The 17081-nt window shown below is 34.4% G+C and overlaps 1 protein-coding gene across 1 annotated transcript in view; it reads left to right on the top strand.

Annotated features, from left to right (window-relative positions):
* ADGRB3 (adhesion G protein-coupled receptor B3) overlaps window positions 1–17081 on the top strand; it is a gene marked incomplete at its 3' end in the record, with an annotated part of 671719 nt that overhangs the window by 535117 nt on the left and 119521 nt on the right. The window contains exons 16-18 of the mRNA XM_084227971.1: window positions 861–987; window positions 2579–2682; window positions 6685–6787. Of these exons, the coding sequence (XP_084084097.1) occupies window positions 861–987; window positions 2579–2682; window positions 6685–6787 (334 nt within the window). The remainder of the gene's footprint in view (window positions 1–860; window positions 988–2578; window positions 2683–6684; window positions 6788–17081) is intronic.

Here is a 17081-nt window from a genome sequence, read left to right as displayed (position 1 = left end):
ACACCAAAGAGAAAATTGAAACTAACCCTCTTCCTCCCTCCCTACTGGACTTTGGGGTGGAGTTACTCCTCTAAATGTTTTAACAGACTTGGGGGTAGCTTAATGCTTCTACCTCAGAGCAAAGAGGTGGGTGAGGGGAAGAAATGGCAAGGGCTTCAGAGGCGCATTGGGCTGAGTGAAGTGTGCAGTGGGAAGCTTGTGTCTGAAACCCACCCCTCCCCTAGATACCAGGCAAAGGCAGTGAGAATCAGAACCAGCTGATGCCGCTGCTGCTGCTGCTTCCCGTTTCCAGGGTGAAATTTTCACAGCAGCTAATTCTAAAGGGAGGAAAAATCCCTAACCAGCAGCGGAGAAGATCCTATCACCCAACCCCAGCTATGTAACCTTATAGGCAGGCTTCTCAGAGAAATCCGCATTTTAAAAGCCAGAATTCACTATCCAAAAATACGGGATGGGAATAAGAGCTGATATGAAAATATATAAAGCCTCTTTACACCCTGAGTGTTTGAAATGATCCGATGAGCATAGGAAGTGGCTGCCAAAGCTCTGGCGGCTGCTCGTGCTGCTGCCACCACCGCTGCTGTTCCTCGCAGAGGGCTGGACAGAGCTAGTCCGGGTTTCAGCACCTCCGGCGCTGGACAGCTCTCTGCACGCCGCACCACCGCCTGCTTGCTTTTTCCAAACACTCGCTTTGCATTACTGGAGATGCATCTAAATTGCGTCCTGTTCAACAACAAGTAGCTTTTTTTTTGTACGGGAATTACAGTAGATGATTCTCTCAATTAAATTGCATTTTCTTCTTTACGGATTTGGCCATCAGGCGTATTTATCGCGATTTCCCCCCTCCCCTCCCTTTGCAGGAACGAGTCTTTGGGAACGTGGTCCACCCAGGGATGTAAAACTGTGCTTACCGATGCATCCCATACGAAATGCTTATGTGATCGTCTCTCTACCTTCGCCATTTTGGCTCAGCAACCTAGAGAAATAGTAAGTAACAAAGGGAAAACAAGGCTTTAATGCAAAGGCAGGGACAATGTGGCAAGTGTTTCTCCAGGGAACTGCATTTTAAATGGGGAAATGGAAAATGTTGCAGGGTGGCAAAATTGGGTTCGTCTCCTCGTTAGCTACAGTAGTTTGGTGAAATGAATGCTAGTTGGTGTGCTATAACTAAATTCTACTCAATTTCATGTCTTTTAACTTGAAATTTCTGCAGTATAGTTTTGAGGAATTACTCCAATCATATTGCAAATATGCTGCAAACTTTCAAATGAAAATAATTGCCAACTTAACGTTTATTTTATAACTGGAAAGCTGTTCTAAGGAATTTATGAAGATACTGTTGGTAATAGAATGAAGACCCCAGACACTATAGGCAAACACATTGCATATCTGCATTGGATATTTTCAGTACAGGTTTTCTGGGGGTGTCCTTGGGTATTTATCTTTTAAAAAAATCACATGAAGTTTTCATGGAAAGCTTGGGCTGTCAAAAACAGTAAAATCATCCCTTAAAAGTATATTCGTTTGTAAAACTAGTTTATGAAAGAGAACTGTATAAACTGACTAAAAGAAAAATACATTCCATCAAATATATTTTGAAAAATTGTTTCATAAAGTGAAATACTGAAAAATAATCTAGATAAATGTGACTTTTTCTCTGAATTTGGCCTAAATATGCATCACTTGTTTTACTTATTTTGATAACAAAAATACCTAATGTAGTTTAATGTGCATATTTAAGATTTTGGAACACTCTTGATCTTAAACTATAATTCTTCAAACTTCCTATGTTAAAAATAAGAAAAATAACAAATTTTGTTAGTATCGTGTTAGTTTCTAAGGGATGAGATCTCTCAAATCAGTGACTGCTTGTAATCTTGATGTTTTAAAAGATATAAGGCTTATTTGTCAAGGTCATGTATTTAGGAACTGATCCTGGCATTGTGAAAATTATCTCCACTTACTTCATAGGGGGAAAAAATCACAAAGTATATTCTAAGGTCTTGCATTTGAAATTTGATTTTCTTGTATACTTTTAGAGGCCAAGCAAGTGAAATTAAATGAGAGAATAGTTGACTTAGAACAAAGTTGTCAAAAGTCAGAAAGTTTGAAAAAATTTCAATGTCTGGGTACCAGAGTTAAGTAAAACAATCACTTGTTTAAGGGGGAATCAAAGTAAATTTTACCAAAAAGGATACTGTTAAATAACTGCACTTAGTTGAAGAAAAATGAATTCTGTTATAATATTCAGGTGGAGAAAATTTCATTTGTGAATATTGACCAAGTTATAGTTTTAGTTATTTATTTTAGAAAGTCCTAAGTTTCTACAATGTCATAATTATGCCATAGTCAAGCATTTAAAATGTGAAGGTCTTTATTACTTCACAGTGGGAGAGAGTGGGGAGGTAGAATTAGTCATTTTAGAGGTTGAGAATATGTGAACAGAGTGGTTACTGGGTAATTATCTGGTAACTATAACAACTATATTGGCTGTTTGGGGTGTTAAGATAGTTTTGCTGAGTTTAGAAGTTATTTTTAATTTAAAAAATCTCTCCCTTTTTTCTTTCTTAATTTACAGATCATGGAATCCTCTGGTACACCTTCAGTTACCCTAATTGTAGGCAGTGGCCTTTCTTGCTTGGCCTTGATCACCCTAGCAGTTGTCTATGCAGCATTATGGAGGTAAGTAATAAAGTGATACACTTGAAGTGGGATACTCTATTATTCAGAGTCACATCAGGGAATATAGTATCTATTGTATGTCTCCTGTCTTCTTAATTTATTGGAAGCAGTATTTTTATAACAGTTATAATTGCTGTGATTTAACTATAGTAAATAATTGTTTTCTGTTCACCTAATTTTCTTGTCTGCATTTCCCTATGGTGAGAAAAGAAAATGCAGTCACACTTTTCTCCCCAGTTCAAATGATGATAGCCTTCAACAAGTTGCTTACCCACAAGCATAGTACTCTTTTATCACCACTTCAGTCTACCAATGATTTTAGTTTATCCCAATTACTACTAAGTTTGAGATTTAATAAATATAATCAAATTGCTTTCTGTTATAGAAATATGGTTTCTAAATTGTTGTCTTAAATACGTTTTCAGTATGTCCCAGATAATGAGTAAAATCTCCTAGAATTCCACACACTAACAAAATACCACATGCTCAAGAAAAGTTCTCTTTGCTAAATGTTTCCAGTAGCATTTTGACAAAATGTTATTGATTTTAAAAAATCGATGAAAATAAGTCAGAAAAATACATAAACAGGACTAAGAGATTGAAAGAAATTGTTCTAAAATATTTGAAATTGTATCTGACATTACATGAATATTTAGTATTTTGCTAGATTTGTTCCTTTCTATTAATTAGTCAGATCTGTGAGACTTATTGGGTCTACTCACATGCTGATAAAAAGTGCTTAGCCATATGGCCAAACTTCCTAGTGGATTTAAAAAATTTTACATGTTCAACATTTTGACTATTAAGAAATACTCTAAAAACAATTGCTAACTAGTAAACAGATATGTATTTTTTCTGAATGTTTGCAATATTAAAATTTCAAAATTTATACTAGCATTTTAATTATCTTTTACTGAAGATAAACAATTCACTTAAAACTTATAAAAAGAAAAGTTCATTTGATTTAACATTCTTTCAAAAAGCGTTGTTCTCCACTATAGTTTCTTACTCTTTTGATAGCTGGAAATAATTGCCAGGATATGAAAATTGTCAGATATTAAAGTTTCACGTTTTATAAAAAATAAAATATTTATACATTCTTTGTGTATTGGTCCAGGCACAAAGTAGAGATTCTGTCATCTCTATAGGAGTTACCTTGTAGTGTGAAACACTGACAAAGTGACACAGTCTGAAAAAATATGGCCAGTCCCATAAAATGATGAAAGAGATGGTTAGTATTGGCATTGCATTGTAGACAAAAGAATCCAGAATTTAGGACTCAATCGGGCAGGTATTCACCCGGTAATATGAGAGCAAGATGGACAGAGGCTAAGAAGATAATTAATTAATTAATTAATTAATTAATTAAAGCTTTATTTCCTACAATTGCCTGAATGACACTTCCCAGAAAATGAGACTGTGTTTATGAGCCAAAGCAGTATGTACTTGCAATAGTATCACAATTCATCTCATTGAAATATTTGTTTCATGTTTCAACACTTATGGTTCATATACCAATTCCATTTTCTCTTCACTCCTCAATACATGTGACTAACACAAACACTGTCAGTAGGAATGAAAGAAGTACAGTATTAATTAATTCATAATAAAGTTTCCATCTGTAATAAAGTAACCATCCACTGCAATAGTTTTCTTGGAATTAGCTAAACTAATCTATTAAATTATCATATGAAACTGAGACATGAAGAAGGAAGTAGTAAGATATAACATGTGTGTGGATTCCTAAGAGTTAGTGGCCATCAACTTATTGTCTACAAATAGAAGAATTAAAGTAATATTAATAATCTGATAAAAGTTCTAAAAGTCATAAATTGTTAAATGAAGCTTTGAAGCATAATGAATTCAAGGCATTTTGTAAACATTACTTTGACCTTGTAGCATTACTGTATGGAAATAATCATGTTAGGGTCCAACTGCCTTTTTTTCCTAATTGGAAGGTTTAAATTTAGTTTCTTTTTTTAAAGATTTATTTATTTAGGCATACAAGAACTGGGGTACAGACTAGAGGTGTGGGGAGTGAGAGGATTCACCAGAGACAGAGTGGAGAACAGACAAGCAGATTGCCTGAAGTACACTGCTGAGGGGAGCAGCGGGAGAGTGAGTCAGGATAGGTCTGCTGAGCCATGTGGGTTGCTCCCACCAGGGATCAAACTCGTGGTGCAGTGGCTGCGGACAGCTTCATAGGTTTTGTCTTAACCCCTTGCACCACCAAGGAGGCCATGAATTTAATTTGAAATGATTTTTAAACTGTACAAGAATTAGAATTACTTTATATATAATACTGTTTTGAAGTGTGAAGGTGTCCCATACAGTTAATTAGAAATATTCATCAAATATTAATGCACTGTTATGTCCTGTGCAGATATGTTCTGCGGGGTTATGTAGCTATATCAAAGAGAATTTGAATATGTTGTTTCAACTCATGCATTAAAATGAAATAGTCACATATTTTGTTTAAAACATGAAATGTATTTAGAAAAAGTCTTAAAAATTGAGACATAATTTTAATGCAGTGTTGTGATTCAGTGTTAATGAAAATGGGAAAACTAAATATTCTTCAGAGTGGTCAGTCTGGATCATTCTTGTTATGATTTTTCTCTTTACAGAGCAAATAATATTATTGACCCTCATTTAAAATTGTCGTCTTTGTGTTTATGCTGTTATAGAAGCCATTATCCTATATAGAATCAATTTTGTGCATCTCTTTAAAAGTTTTTGTCATATCCTCAACCTACAAAAGAAGAAACAACTTAATGTTTGATGATGTCTTTAGCATCCCCAAGTGTAGTTTGTTATATTTTTAGATACTGATAATGGAAGGACAAGGTTATGCAACTCTTCAGGTCATTTTAAATTGAGAGTTGACTTAGTTTAGTCCTGTGTAGGTTTATTTTATGAAGAACATTTCTTTCATATTAAAAATTACTCTATATATGTTATTATTACATGTGTTTTTGCTTTGCTTTCTCTTCTGGAATATATAATGCAACATGGAGATTCTGCCTACATATTCCTCAGACACAGAAAGTGAAAGAACTTTGACAGATTTTACCTTCCACTGGCACTCCTATCTTGATCCTGAACAGAAAATCCATGCCTGCTATAGAAAGGGATTGCATGTTTTAATATAAATTGATCAGCCTCAAACACACAACAAGTACTAGTGTATCTTTTGTTACTGTCACTCAGTGATTTACCACAGGGTATAATAAATTAGGATAAACAAACAGCTGGTAGATCATTTGATACTGAAAAGTTTTCTCCATGGCACAGATTCTTGGTACACTTAAAATTATATAACAGACTATATATAAACACTTCATAAGGGTAAAATATGGCAGATGCCAAGTAATTGTCCAGTGCAATGGTGAATTATCTATGCATTGGATTATTTTTTTAGAGAAAAATTGTTTTATTTTTTCAGAACAATTAATCAGGAAAAGAAAATAGAGTAACAATCTGTTACACAAAAGTGGGTGAAATATGTTCACCCATGAAAGTGCTCACTGTTTCATGAAAGTAATGGCATCTACTTAGAAAACCAGGCAATGCAATAGAATATGCACGAGGGTTCTCATTTGTATTCTGAGATTCTATTCATTGACTTATGTCACAATAGTAAACATACACACACACACACACACACACATACATTTTAAAGGTTGTTATACTAACTGACATATTTTCAAAAAATTTTATTTGTCTAATAGACAAAATTTAAACTGAAAACAGATGGGCAATTTAGGTTTGTTGGAAAAGACATGTTGTCCACACTAATGTCTAAAGAAAAAAAAATTCTAAAGGAATTTTGGACATGCATGTTCCTCTAATAATATTTATATTTAACAACTCTTTGATATTTTTCTCCTCTAAAGGCTGTATTTCAATCTTTTCTGGCTGAGTATCACCAATTTGTATAATACAGAATTCTTTATCTTTCTGTTGAGTTTAAAATTGGACACTCTTTCTCTCTCTGTTTAGGTACATACGCTCTGAGAGATCCATAATTTTAATTAACTTCTGCCTGTCTATTATCTCATCCAACATCCTCATATTGGTTGGACAGACTCAAACACATAATAAGGTATGAAGTAATTATTTTCATTCTGTTTATATGTTTGTTTTTATGAAGTTGGTTATTGGTGATCTAAACCTTTGTTCAAAATGGGGACTCCTGACAAAATCATTTTAGAAACAAAATCATTTTATTGGTTTCTGAATAAAAGTATAATCTATTGCAGACCAAAAATATATTCCTTAGCTTAATTTTCTGGGGATTAGGAAATTGTTTAGAATAGTGAAAATATGTGTTTGTTATATACAATATCAAAGCTCTATGAGCTCAAACTCTTGGGACATCAAGAACACAAATTGATTCATTGTCCTAATTGTAATAGGATTGCCTGTTTTGATCTAATTTATTAACATGCTGATTCCTAGAAGCCCAGCATAAATTGCTTACAAATTCAACGTAACTCTTGAAAATGCACCCAAAAACTGTTTATAGGCAACCATCTAAAAGAATATTAGTTGAATCTAACTCTAGGTTTTATGCCTTCAAAAGTTTTACTTAACCAAAAAAGTATTTTGATACTTAACCAGCACCGGAGTTCTTCAACTGCATAGGCACTTTCAGCAGAATATAAGATTATAGGTCCTATTATATGAACTAACTTGAGTTGAAATGACCATGTTTAGTCTGGAAATGACTATGAGCTCTTTACCAAACTACTCTGAAATGTGTTTTAAGAAACCCTTAATAGCAAACTTCAATTAACTTACTCCAACTCCAAAGGATTTCTATTAAATAGTTTTAATAGCATTTGTTGATCACATTGGACTTTTTCTTTTCTCAACTTTATTTTCAGGTGCTAAAACCAATAATTAAAACTTTTCCTCCAAGTTGTCATTTTTATAAAATCAACTGCACTTTTAATAGTTTCTTTTGATATTTTATATTTTGTAGGACATGTATCAATGTCAGGGATTATGGACAATCTGTTTATTGTTGCTAACCTATACTCTAAGACGGTTGATTTCCATCCAAAGAATCTGATTTTGGTTCTGATAGGGCCTAAGAAATAGTTTAGGTGATCCTGATTATTTTTCTCCTTGAAACATAATGCTCTAGGCAATGCCTAGGGAGTGTTAGTGAGAAAAAACAACACCAACAGTAAAAGTCCCTGTAGAAATAAAATGCACTTTCATGTATTGGTTCCCCATTTCATTTCTGTGTCTTTTTTCCTTAATGAAGGTGAGAGAATATGAAGTATACTCAAACATATTTCATGTCCACAATATTGCTATATAACAAAAATTTTAGAAAGATATACATGGGAAAAGATAAAACAAAGAAAGGAAAAAGACCAAAGTTGAGAACGATGTCGCTTCAAACTGGGAGAGGAAAAAGAAATGCATGAAATAACCAGCAATAGAGGACATAAGATATACCCTGCTTCAAACTGAAAAGGAAATTATAGAGAAGTAGAGATGGAGAGAAGATAGAACTGTAAATCCTGCAGAATTTTTATAATTTCTCAACTCACCCTTTTTAACTTACGCAGGGCTTCAAATGCCTTAGGAATACTCGTTTACTTGTTAAAGAATAGTGGATAGGTATAGAAGCTCTAGAAAGACAAGGAGAGCTTCCCTCTGAAGTAGGAATTATTTAATGGGTCTGAGAATTGGAGAGATTGAACAAGAGTTAGCTTGTGCTCAGAGCTCAAATTTTTTCTATCAAGGCCTCCCTCCCTTTCATTTTTTTACCATCTGTACACTGTTGAGTTGTATCTCTAGTCACAATATAGAAATCTAAATGATCTTCAATAGGAAATATGACCTTCGAACTGTTTCATGCCATATAACCATGTCTTTAAAACTTTTGAGCAAATTGGTAGACCAGTAGAATCTCCCACAACATTTACTACATATTATGGTGGTGATTGTCTAAGTCACTGCTGTCCAGAAGAAATACAGTGTAATCCACACATGCAAGTGGTATATGCAATTATAATATTTAATCCACTTTAGAACAATAAAAAGAAGTAAAATTAAATTTAATAATATATTTAATTTAGTATCTCCAAGTGGACAGTTTAATGTAAAATTAATATTTTTAAATGTTCATAGAATATTTGAAAAAAAAGAATATTTCACAATCTTTTTTATTAAGTCTTTGGAATCCGGTGTGCATTTAATACTTACAATAATTGTCACTGCAGATGAGCTGTATTTCAAGTATGCAGTGGCCCTATGCAGTCAGTGACTACTACAGTGTGTAGACCACTATGATGATAGTATTTACTAACTAAAATAGTCTCAAAAAATTGCATTCTGTCACCCATTTCAGCTACCCCAGTTTTTCAACATCCTTGCTTCATCAAGCATATCTGCAAGTATTATAAATATCAAAGGCAAAATAAGAGATCTAGTTCTAATTTTCATTTTTAATTATGAAGTACAACTGGTATGGGCTCAGTTAAAGAGGAAGAAATGGTGTAATGTGGTCTTGTTTCTCCCCAGGTATTTATGAGATACATTCTAAGTGGTTTGGGAGCCATATATTGTTCTGTTCCAAATAGGCTATGCTAATATTTGCTGCTACAGTTATTGATGCTTGTGGGTAGTAGGTAGTTGTGATGATGAAGAAAATGAGAAATTTTTGGTTTTCTTCTGTGCTATGGTGTACTGTTCTAGTTCTGAGTACATGATCTTGTAAGCCTAGGAGAATCTATTATAGAATGACTCGGAGTGAAAAATATAAAATATTGGGATTTTATTTTTAGGCACTCTCAACAATATCAAGTTTCCAGAACAAATATTCGTATGTTTTATTATGGTTTATGTGCTGAATTGAATTAAGTTAACCTACTTTATTTTATGTGTGAAATAGTATTTGAAAACTATATCTGTTTTACTGAACTTGGGTTTAATGAATTCTCGAAAGATGTATCATGTATAAACTCATAATCTGTATATACTCTAGGAAAGTGTTCTTTAAAAGGTAAATTATTGATCAGTGGCTGCAGAATTTTGTTTAGAAATGTGAAGGATCCCTTTGTTGCTGTAGGCATTTTGTATTTGATTGGATTCCTATCATTGACTTCCCTGGGAAGTTTTGATTGATGCTTTAGTATTCCCCGCTTAGAAAAATGGAAACAACTAAGAGGGTTTCTTGATGAACAGGTTATTTGGTACAGCCTGTAAGAGTCATCATGGCTAGTTTGTGTGAAAACTGTTATTTGATGTTGATGTCCTGAATAGTTTTGAAGTGTCATACTGGGATCTTTGTCTGAATTGCTTGTTGAAATCTAATTGACTCGAATATCTCACTACTGAATGTCTCTGCCTTCTTTTGAGTCAGGATAGAAACAAGCTCAAAGAATTCATAGTTTAAAGTGTGATATATTTGAATCTTTAAGCTAAAGATACAATGGCTGGCAGCAAAGTAGGAATCAAATGCAATTTATTATATCTCTTCTTAAAATTCAGTTATAAAATTTAACTAGAACCCACTTCATTATATTTTGAGCTTTCTTATGAGGTGCTAGTGCCCTTTAAGATGTTGATGCATTTATACTTTCAACCAGGATATTCATGTATTACTCAAATGTTATTTATGAAGAGTTTCTTTTGTTTCTTAGTGTATGCAAATGTTTTGTTATTGAGTCTGTTTACTATTTTGGTCCTACTATTTTGCAGTAAGCTAAGATTATTTTGGAAACATTTAGAGAGTAGTTTCCTTAATCATAAAAATGTATACCTACTTCTGTCTAAAAGACGGGTATGGTTTATGAAGATTTCATAGCATTCTTTTTAGCTGGTGGAAGTCAAATTTGACAAAACTCTTGGCTTTTTGTTTGTTTGTTTTTCTTTTGGATAATGGTAGGCACCAAAGAAACTTGAAATGCTTAGAGATAGCTTTTCTCCTGCAACCTCACTATTTTGTTATAATAAAAACTCAAATAGTAGGCCATTGTCATTTTAGATCCTTTGATCATACCTTGTATGTAGCATTCACTTGAGGTGGACAAAAACACTCTAGAGGCAGATTTCTGTGCTCCTTTGACAGCATCATTCAATCTGGACACAGAATTATTGGGCATAAAACTCCCCTGTCAACTATAGGATATATTTCAATGAAACCTTTTTTTACAGTTCATTCAAGATTAAGAAGTGTTTATATCAGCCAATCCCCATATCTTCACTGTGTTTATTAAAGCAAACATGTTAATACATTCACCATTATGATTTAGCACAGACTAGCTTCTCAATAAAGAGTGATCATTTATATTCAGCTTGATAAAAAGTAAGTATTGACTGTGGGTAAATCTACACCTCTGGAGTATGAATATAATTTGAATATAATTTTTGAATATAATTCCAGTTTACCACCCATTCTCTACATTTCTAGACAGCTCCTAGAATTAGAGGTTAAACTAACTGGCACATAGTAGCCTACTGAGAATACAGGAGTGTTATAAAGTAATTTACAGACATCCTAATGAGACATCTGAAAAGTTAATCATTTTGAGATAATAGTCAAATCTGAGAGAAGAAACATAGACACTAAATTTAGGCCTAAGAGACCCTAGCAAAAATGCTCATTGAAAAATCAAAGGAAGGTTCCCAGATCATTTAGGAATGGCAAACATTTCCTTAGCACTATTTAGAAAGAATTTATCTCATGGTTCTTTATGTGTAGATCATTGTATTATATATAATGAGCTGTTCCATTCAATTTGGTCTTGTAAAAAGCATAAAACTTCTTGTCAGAGCATGTTTTAGAAGTCACATACTCTACAAAGTTTCCTTCATCTTGTGCTTCTTTGCCATTTGTAAAATGTTATGTTTTTATTCTGTAGTTTATATAATGATGATTTGTAGAGTTGGGTCAAACTAGAAGGCTGTCATCATTTTAATATATTTTGTGTTGTCGGAATTGTTTTTATTGGATAGCTTTAAATAAGCAAAGCAAGATTTCACTTATTTCTCCTATTTTCTTTTGCCATAGACCCAGGTTCTTCACTATTTGCTTACTTGCCTTGTTTCTGAATGTATATGTGTTCACTTCTGAGAATGTGTAAACACATTCTCATATATTCCACTAAATGTGTTTCCAGCTACCCATCTTATCTGATACCTGCTGGAAAAATCTGCCTCTTCTCTTGAGATTCAGTGCTTTATGTGCTCTCCTGGACATATTCATTTCTTGGGTTGTGATAGTTAAGAGCAAGCTTTTTAACTAGATAGACTTAAGCACATTAAAACTGCCACTTCTTCTCTGTATGATCTCGTGTCGCCTCTTTTCCACCTAAGGCCTCTGCACCTGTGTGCACGTAGCTTCTCTGTGCACCTCTGTGTGTGTGAAAGAGTTGGATAAGGCACTCCTACATGACTGCCGTGAGACAATGATCCACATCACAAGGTGGCCATGGTCGCATAGGTAACTGTTGACTGACTGTGTGGTCAATCAGGTTCCAAGACAGTCTGGGAGTAGCTTGGAAATTATGCTATGCACCTGCACGGGAAGTCCTCCCTGTACATGTGGCCTACATGTCCTTCCCTGTTCCCCATAAGATGAATACCCTTTGTTTCCCCTGAACCCTGCTTCTCCTGCCATTGTCATTTAATCAGTCATGCTTGTTCGCTATTAATAAATAGCAAGAAGGCTGCTGTTCAGTGGATAGCAGTGTCTTGCCTTGCAAGCCTGATCCACAACTCATCTCTCGGCATGTCCCCGGGGACATGCTGGCGCGTCCTTGACCAACAGAATCTTAAGCATAATAGTCTCTCTAGACCTTGTCTTTTACTTAGACTCTCCCTCAAAGTGTTGTTGTCAAGGTTACCTGAGATGGTACATATGAAACACCAAACTTGAGCCTAGTACGTAGCTGTGATTATGATAATGATGATAATGATCGTTGCCAGATGTACATCTGATTCTACTTTTCTTTCCTGAGCTTCCACATTTCTTGTGTGAAATTTTCTACTCACCCCTAAATTCACTATGTGTCTTCCTTTCTCACACTCTAACACTTTATATTTAAATTTCATGCATTTGCTGTGGTCTCAAACACAAATAAGTTGGAACCCTGAGTGGAATCCATGATTTCTTCTACTTCCTCATATAGTACATCATCCTTTGTGCTAGTTATACCCTCAAATATTTGTCAAATCCAGTTTTTTTTTGCTTCTGCTAGGTGCTAGTCTACCACTTCTAGCATCATCAAACTCACTATACCTTATATCCCTAGTGATGGAGCAAGATTCAAATCTCACCATTCCACTTCCCTGTGTAAACAGCTTTTTTGGTCTCATCTTATTCAAGTGATATTCAAATTGTGCTCAGACTTAAGCAGCCAAACATGTTTTATTTATGTATGCAGATTTCTATCCACTGATTTTTTTTGCATTAATATGTCAGGGTTCAGGAATAAATTACTGGGAAAGAGTTTTGTAGCTAATGAAACTTGAAAAACCTTAAACAGGACCTATATTGAACTCCCTATTCTCATTCTACTTTACTGGCTATTATTTTACACACCTGCAACAACAAACTGGTTATATTTCAGCAGAATCATTCTGTGCTTTCCTGTTCCATACCACCCTTGGCCTTGAGCAACGTTACTCTTCTCCACTTCATTTCCCAAACTGCTCAGTCCTTTCCCCCTGTAGGAAGTCTTCCTCCAACCTCTACTCATATCTGGGACTCCATGATTTATCCAGAGTATACCTACTATCCTGTATTGTGTCACCTGCTTCCAACTGGACTCTAGTTTCTCAGCGCAAACTACATTATATTCATTTTTAAACTCACTACCAACATGTAACCAGAATGCCAAAAAAAAAAAATAAATAAGTATTTATTGAATGTCTGGGTAATTATTTTAACCCATCATTTGGGTTTATACCCATGGAGGCTAATACCTACAGTTAGTTTTACAATGATAGGGGCCCCTCTTTAGACAAAATCTAAGCCAAAATGATGATAAAATCTGTTTTACTGGACTGTGTTACGATTGTTTTAAAGGTGATTTTGTGCCTGGATTTTAGCTAAAGAGGCTCTGAAACCTAACAAATGTGAATTTTCCCACTTGATAACTCATGTAAAATATCGTTCATACCCTTCAGAAGAAATGTGCTTGATCATGATTTTCATAGAATTCTCATAGTGATTTCCTGCCAATAATGTCCCAAATGTGTATTTATTATTCTCAAATATGTGTGTGATCCTAATGGCTGAAGAAGCTAAAGCTCCCTATTTAGATTTATTAAAATCTAATTTATTGACTTGCTATGATATTTGTGAAAGGATTTAAATGTAATAAGCTTATATGTGGTTCATTTGAGACCATTTTGAAGTATCTTGCAAACTTTGCCAGGGTTCTTCTGCATTCATGGAAACCATTATCAAACCAAGGAAAAGAATATTTGGTTAGTTTCCTAATGTTTTAGGCTCCCAGCATTGAATAATTATTTTCTTCCTGTTGGTATTTTTTTCCTATTTTTTCCCTCTCTTTCAAAATGAGAGGCATGGAATCAGAGAGACTCTCTTAGTCCACTTTAACCTCCTTATCCCCTGATTGTACATATCTAGGTTTGTGTGATAGGAGCCAAATATCACATTATCAAAATCAATTTTAAAATAAGACAAAATGTTAATATGAAGGATGGGTTTGAAACAAGCAAAGAAGATAAAAGTGGAATGATTTGATAAGGAGTTACTAAAATGGCTGAAATATCCAAAGCCAAACAACCTTGATGGACAAAGAAGCCAGTTTACACAGTCAGTGTGTGTTCTTAGGTGAAACTCTAAAGCTAAGCAAAACTTAAGAGAGAGTATTCATTCAACAGAGGCAAAAGTAGAATACAAGTTTCAGACTTGCATGATGGTAGTATTTGCTTTGGAGAGAGTCAAGACTATTCTGATTACCTTATGCTCATTTATTCTCAGGTAGTTATGTAAAAGTCAACTTTTATGCAATGTAAAGCAAGTCTTTATTTGATCAATCCATAGTATCCATCCCCACCACCCCCACTTGAGACCTGGTCTTCATCAGTGCTCAATTGGACTTACATGACACTATAATTGGTCTACTCATTTAACCTTAGCTTGTATTGGCCTGTCCATTATTATTGTGAAAAAGCTCTTAAATGCAAAGGAAAAAGAAAAAAAAAACCTGCTTTTGTTATTTTCTGATTCAAACTCTACCATGGGTGTGTAGAGCTCATGAGATTAACTCCATTTTCTGAACATCACCCACATTCATGGCTGCCTCAAGACTGTAAGTTGACTTTGTAGGAAATAAGAAGAGCTCTTCTTCTAAGATATGATTAAAAATATTCCTCCCCTGTGCAGATAATTCTCTCCAAACTGATCTAATGTTTTTGTAAATTCTCTCCAAACTGATCTAATGTTTTTGTAAATTCTCTCCAAACTGATCTAACATTTGACCTCCCTTTTTTTGCTGCATGTTGGGACCCCTATTTCTGTGCTTTCTAGGTACCCCACATCCACTGGAACCACCCTTGCCTCTATACATACCTTTATACTTGCCATTTACTTTGGCTGGTAAACTCCTACAACCCTTTAGTAGTTGGCTTATGTAAATCATCATAGCAAAGCCCTTTAACACTCTTTTCTACTTAATGGTACATGACTCTCTTGTTAACCCTACTCACATTATCCTCTATTCATTTATTGATTAACCTTACCCATTGTAGACTGTGATTTCCAAGGGTGGTGATTTGCTTTTCTTTCTAGATTTCAAAACCTAATATTAGCACTTGTCTTATACATAGTGTGAAATCAATAATTTTTTACTAATTAACTAGTTAATTAAAGGATAATATAACAGAAGTATAACTACTTCTCCACTGAGGATCCCAATTTAGAATAATTGCAATTCAGATCAATTTTTTGGTTGTTTTTGTTGTTTTATGGTGAGATACCAGAAAACCCAAAGGCTTACTCAATGCTAGAGACCTTCCTTTGGTGAGAGATAGTTGGGTTAAATCATGTTTTATCTTGATCCATGGGTAATGAAAGAAAATTCCAGAAGCTGAATGATTCACCAAGAGTCTTACAGAAAGGTTGAAAATGATCTGTTTTTCTCCCCTAGAATTAAGACACTAGAGAAATTATAAATCTCCCTCTTTAAGATTATTTTCACCTTCCCCCTTCTCAGTATGTAACATTAACTGGTCAGAAATTTGGCTAATGTCATCAGGAGAACCATATTATATAATTATAGCTGATAATTTTTCTAAGACTTCTGAATACTGAATTCAGAATTCTGAATAAAGCACTGAAATGCTGAATAAACACCACATAAAGTGAATAATGTTAAATGACCGATATTCTCACACAAATGAAAGACCCTTTACATAAGATTATAATAGAGTTTTCAATGGCCCATTATGCTAGCTTTGAGCCTATACTTCTCTGGGGGCAAATATGGGATAAGAAGAGTATAATTTAGGTTAGTACTGAAGATCGTTTAACAATGCAAATTTTATCTCAGAGTGAGATTAAAATGGGGTAGAATATGGGACAGAGCTCCTTTCACAAATGCTACAGATCTAATTCAGGGGATGGCAAGCTTGTTTTGGTAAAGGGCCATATAGTAAATGCTTTAGACTGTACCATATAATCTCTACCATATAATCTCTACCATATAATCTCTTTTCTGTACCATATAATCTCTGGCACAACTAGTGACCTCTTCTACTGTAGCTCAAAAGCAGCCACAGACATAAAGAAATCGATGTGGTTTGGATTTGGCATGAGGCTCTTGTTTGTCAACTCTGGGCACTTTTGACTTTTCTAGAAACATCTACTGTTCATATGAAGAGAAGAATGTGAGGCAAGCCGATTTGTATGCTGATCCTTTCTGTAAAAATGACTTTTCATTCTGTAGTGTCTACCCAAATCTATGTCTGTATAGCCTTCAGAACTAGAATGAGACCCTCCACAGTTTCTGAAAAAGTTTCCACAGGGACAAAATGGAATGAAAAGCACTTTGAATTTGTTCTTTGTAGCAAGAAATAAACAGAATTTCTTCACATATGGTGACTATTGGTAAAATTAAAGCAGGAATCAAATTACTCTCATGTAAGTAGGACATATTAAAATTTAAGAACTTTTCTTCTACAAAGAGACCAGCATTGTTGTCTGATGTATGAGGCATTCGTTAGCTGCTTTTAGCTCCTTCTTTGTAGAAGAAAAGTTCTTAAGGTACAACAATAAATGTTAAAGCCCCTAGTAGAAAAAGTATTCATCTTTTAGGCAGAAAAGGAAACATCTGACAGAAAAAGCAGGGTTGGCAGCTAATTCCCCACTAAATTTACCCAGAGACAGAGTCCTTTTGATATCT

The sequence above is a fragment of the Talpa europaea genome, assembly GCF_964194135.1.
Source record: "Talpa europaea genome assembly, chromosome: 2".
Classification (NCBI taxonomy): Eukaryota; Metazoa; Chordata; class Mammalia; order Eulipotyphla; family Talpidae; genus Talpa; species Talpa europaea.
The sequence above is the reverse complement of the archived record's forward strand: the minus strand, read 5'-3'. Positions and strand labels throughout refer to the sequence as shown.